The following is a 5,000-nucleotide window of genomic DNA, read 5'->3' as shown; positions in this document are numbered from 1 at the left end:
GACAGGGCCTTGTCTGGGGAGCACATTCTTTCAGAAAATCCAAAATTTTCACCTTCCGACTGTTTATATCATGCACTGACACATATAAGAAGATACATGGGAATGGTTTTAATAACTTGCCATGTACTTGAGGTCATTGGTCACATTGCAAAATGGTGAGCTCAAATTGACCCATATTGTGAAAAGGGTTCACAGTTTGAGAAATATCCAACGTCACAATTGGTCATTTTACTTAGCATGACTCGCGGGTATGTTTACAACTTTCATAAACAAAGCAGCGTGTTTACATTTATTGAGAAATGTCTTATTGTTGTTCAACAACAAATCATGTGATCGATGACAAGGTTGGAGGAAAACATGAACATTGATGATGTGCGCTTGGCTAAGAAACTCGCAACATTGCCATCCGGATATATAACGGACCAACCACAAAACTATATGATATAACCTTGAACTGGGCTGGTTAATACAGTTTAATGAGAATTACTCATAAATGTGGATGACAAAAAGCAATAACAAAGACCAGAGTGACGTCAACTTCATTCAATCTATTATAATTATAAGTTGATTTGAACAGAATCTTACCCAATTCCTTAGGGCACGATAACAGGGAATCTATAAGTTTGGCATGTGTCTGCGCCAAGGGCCGGTACCATAAAGAACACCGGGGTGAGAAGGAAGGTCGGGAGTAGGGAGGAAGGGAGGGAATATTCCAGATATGTCTGATGCTGCCGCTGAAAATGAGACAATGAGAGACATTGGTAAAATCGTATCCATCCTAAAGTTATAGCCTGACATGACCAAAATTTGACGTCAAAATGCCAGTCTTTTGCCACAAAAGAGAACAAATCGTGAGTTGTATTCAATAGTTCAACCAATGAAATCACTTGTTTCCTTGAGCTCTACTAACACTAGACGCTACACAAACCTAAAAAATGACGTCACACTGCCAGCCCTTGAGGGTTCTTGTGTCAGGTTATATGTTAAGATTGGCTACGGTAAAATACACCTTGGTACAAAATTATTTTTTGTAAAACCTGCATCCTGTAAAAATCAGTCAATTTAAAATATAAATCAATTAAGGACTTGAGCAGCTATGTGGTCTTGTGGTATGACACTCGCTTTCGGATCGGAAAATCTTGGGTTCGAGCCTCGCTCGGCGTATAGTTGAGTCATTGGAAAAGACTCATTACTCAACTTCTCTCACCGTATTCAGGTGTAAAATAAGTAGGCATATCTGGCTATTAACAGCGTTGTCTCAGTCTTGAAAAAAGTGTATTATCGCTTGACAGGCGTCATGTCTCGTTCTACATGTTATGTGCTGCTGTTGGTTAGGGACCCTTTGTTAAGCGCTTTAAGAACTTTTAGTGTATATTGTCCTGTATAGAAGTTCAATATATATAATCAGTAAAATCAACACACAGGTCGTCCAACAGTTTATTGATCACTATCAGAACTGCAGGACATCCATCAATTATATATATATATATATATATATATATATATATATATATATATATATATATATATATATATATACAACAACGTTTAGAAGTCAAACTATCTTAATTATCTTTCAAATGTTTATAAATAGCTCCTTTTATACTAAAGTTGAGTACTATTATTTCATGGTTTTTGTTTTTATAATTTATATAATATATATATATATATATATATATATATTATATATATATATATATATATATTTATATATATATATGTATATATATTATGTATATTTATATTTATAAACATATAATATATATATATATATATATATATATATATATATATATATATATATTATATATATATATATATAATTGGAATACAATCAGACAATCCATGTAATGCTTTAAGACTTACAATAGAAAAGGAGCTAATCCTGATTTCACAGCTTTTGCATAATCGTCGTCAGTTACCATGGCAACCCTTATTTTTGAGGTGATGATGACGTCAGAGTGACGATTGAAGAAATCAGGACGAAAGGCGATATTGTGCGGCAGTCTGAGCCGTACAGACTTTTGGCGGTGATGACCTGATGGAAAGTTGTGTACACATCTTTAATGTAACAAATAGTTTCAAAAAGCAATTGGCGTTATTCTTTACACCAAGGGGACATAACAACCATCAAGGCAGACCCAAAGCAAGCAAATACACTACGATACCCCAAACGCCTCGATAGTAGTAGTAGCGTATGGCTAAACATCCAAATTCATTTCGTCAACCCAGCTTCTAAAGTCTTCCTCCGCCCTAAGGATGGTTTCGTAGCCACCTTCAAGTTTAGTGACTGGACAGTGGATGTGATCGCTGGTCTCTGGGGCTGCCCATTGAGGATATGTTTGTTCCATCATGCAAATATCATGAATGCAATTCTTATTCTTACACAAGGGGTTTGAGAAACCAAGTATTTCTATGGAACGCAATGCCTCGATGACACACAAGAACTGAGACGCGAAAAAGATCTATCGCAGCAGACCGTCATCAGTAGGAAAAAAAAATAATACAATTAAAATTAAAAAACTTGAGATTTTATATAGCGCAATATCCACTAAAGTGCTCAATGCGCTTTACAAGGGGTCCCGGCCAAGCAACACGTCAACTTACATTAAATGGACAGAACAAGATGCCAGGTACCTTAATTATGGTCAGAGAATGTGAGTAAAAAGCCTTTTCCAAGGACTCAACCATACGCCGAGCAAAGCTCAAACCCAGGATCCTCCGATCCGAAACCCAGTGCCAAATCACAAGACCGCATAGCCGCACAGAACTCAGAACACAAGAACTGGAAAGAACTCACTCAACAAACCAGAGAAGCTGCCAAAGCGTCCCAGTTCGAAGATTAGGAGGCGGCCGGCAATCAGTCATGTAAGTCATAGTTTCTAAGTGTGAATACTAACGAAAGAGTGACAATGGAGAGGCTTCGGATGGGAACAATACAGACAATGGACGTTTCGGGTACAAACCCTTCATCAACACAACACAACAAAAACAAATTAACGTGGAAAACAAATAAAATAAAATGCGATATAACTACTACTACTATTACTACTACTACTACTACTACTACTACTACTACTACTACTACTACTACTACTACTACTACTACTAATACTAATACTACTACTACTAATACTACTACTACTACTATACTACTACTACTACTACGACTACTACGTACTACTACTACTACTACTACTACTACTACTACTACTACTACTACTACTACTACTACTACTACTAATACTACTACTACTACTATACTACTACTACTACTACTACTACTACTACTACTACTACTACTACTACTACTACTACTACAACAACTACTACTACTACTACTATACTACTATACTACATACACTGAAGAACTCACTACAACAAACACTAAATACTCAAACTACCCATATACACTACTATACATATGATATACTACACAACAGCATAATCATATCTTCTATGAACTAATAATACAACTAACTATACTACTACATACACATACTTACTACTACTAATACTATACTACTACATACACACTACATACTACACACACTATAACTACTACACTACTATACACTACTACACTACTACGTACTACTCTACTACTACTACTACTACTACTACTACTACTACTACTACTACTACTACTACTACTACTACTACTACTACTAACTACTACTTCTTCCAATATACAATTACTATTAGTCTTAATCTTCAATATTTTCTAGTAGTTCCTTCCTTCACACGTTTTACCTCTCATATCACCCCGATCACACTCCCTGGACTCCCTACACACAACCAACCACCTAAACTTTCATCATACTCCAACTACCATCACTGAGCAGAGACGATAGTAAGATCCCGGTTTAAGCAAACGTGTTGGTAACGATTGTTATGTACAAAGCTCTCACTTCCCGCTTTGTGAAGCCACGCAACTTCCGTCTTCTACTCGTATTTCCTTCATTGTACAGTATTGCCTAGCGTATGATACACGCGGAGACACCCCTCGCTACTCGCCTGCACGCGACAATAGCATTGCGGTTAAGAGAAGTGAGAGCTCTTGGTAACTACGTTACCCTACACACTCTTTGGTTTAAGTCAAGATTTATTTTTTGGGACACCGCTGTCCACCCACCAGTGATTGAGTAGCTGGGTCCGTTAGAAAAATACATTTGCGAAAGACCAGCGTCCTATCCAAAGGGTAACAAGTAATTTTTTTCCATTGTCAGTTTTACGCTGTAGAAAAACTGGGATAAAGTCCGTCCCCATGGGCCTGAATGACTCTGAAGGACTACTTTACTTTTTTTTTTAAGGGGTGCTAAAATTCTGTTTTTAGGAAATGTGGGGTACTAGTGGCTTCGTGATATTGCTAAAAATAGATTATCTGAAATAAGTTCATGGTCCTACCATATTCGCCTTGACCTTTGCATTTCCAAGCCTTGGTGAAGACAGTGTGAAATAGATCGGCGCCATACGTCATCACGAGCACATCCAGATAAATAACCATGTCAGTCTGCAAGAGAATTTGTGACCGACGTATACTTATATGCAGGTATGATAACCCAAATTGACTTTTGCGCTTTTTGAGCTTTTTTATATTGCGCAATATCCACTTAATGTGCTCAAAAAGCTTTACAACGGGTCCCTGACCACACAAACACGTAACATGTAGACGAGACATGACACCTTTCGGGCGATAATACATTTTTTTTTCCAGACAGAGACAACGCTGTTAACGGCCAGGTACTCATTTTACACCTGAGTACGGTGAGAGAATGTGAGTAAAGAGCCTTGTCTAAGGACTCAACTATGCGCAGATTGAGGCTCGAACCCAGGACCTTCCGATCTGAAAGCGAGTGTCATGCCACAAAATAACATAGCCGCATAAAAACAAAAAACAAAAAACTTGTGTGAAAGTATCTAAATGTTTTCATTAAAGAGTGGTTTTATTTATTAAACTTCAAATTTTCAAATTTCATTTTATAGGGAAAAAAAAGTTA

The 5,000-nt window shown here is 37.1% G+C and overlaps 1 protein-coding gene across 1 annotated transcript in view; it reads right to left on the bottom strand.

The window, feature by feature from the left end:
* The window catches only part of LOC144960086 (uncharacterized), a 28,810-nt gene that overhangs the window by 19,291 nt on the left and 4,519 nt on the right, over positions 1-5,000 (bottom strand). Inside the window, exons 3-5 of the mRNA XM_078893034.1 lie at positions 4,408-4,513; positions 1,867-2,038; positions 586-734 (exon numbers count right to left, since the gene is read on the bottom strand). Of these exons, the coding sequence (XP_078749160.1) occupies positions 586-734; positions 1,867-2,038; positions 4,408-4,513 (427 nt within the window). The remainder of the gene's footprint in view (positions 1-585; positions 735-1,866; positions 2,039-4,407; positions 4,514-5,000) is intronic.

This window comes from Berghia stephanieae, chromosome 14 (genome assembly GCF_034508935.2).
Source record: "Berghia stephanieae isolate SIO BIC M18660-M18661 chromosome 14, UCSD_Bste_1.3, whole genome shotgun sequence".
Lineage (NCBI taxonomy): Eukaryota > Metazoa > Mollusca > Gastropoda > Nudibranchia > Aeolidiidae > Berghia > Berghia stephanieae.
The sequence above is the reverse complement of the archived record's forward strand: the minus strand, read 5'-3'. Positions and strand labels throughout refer to the sequence as shown.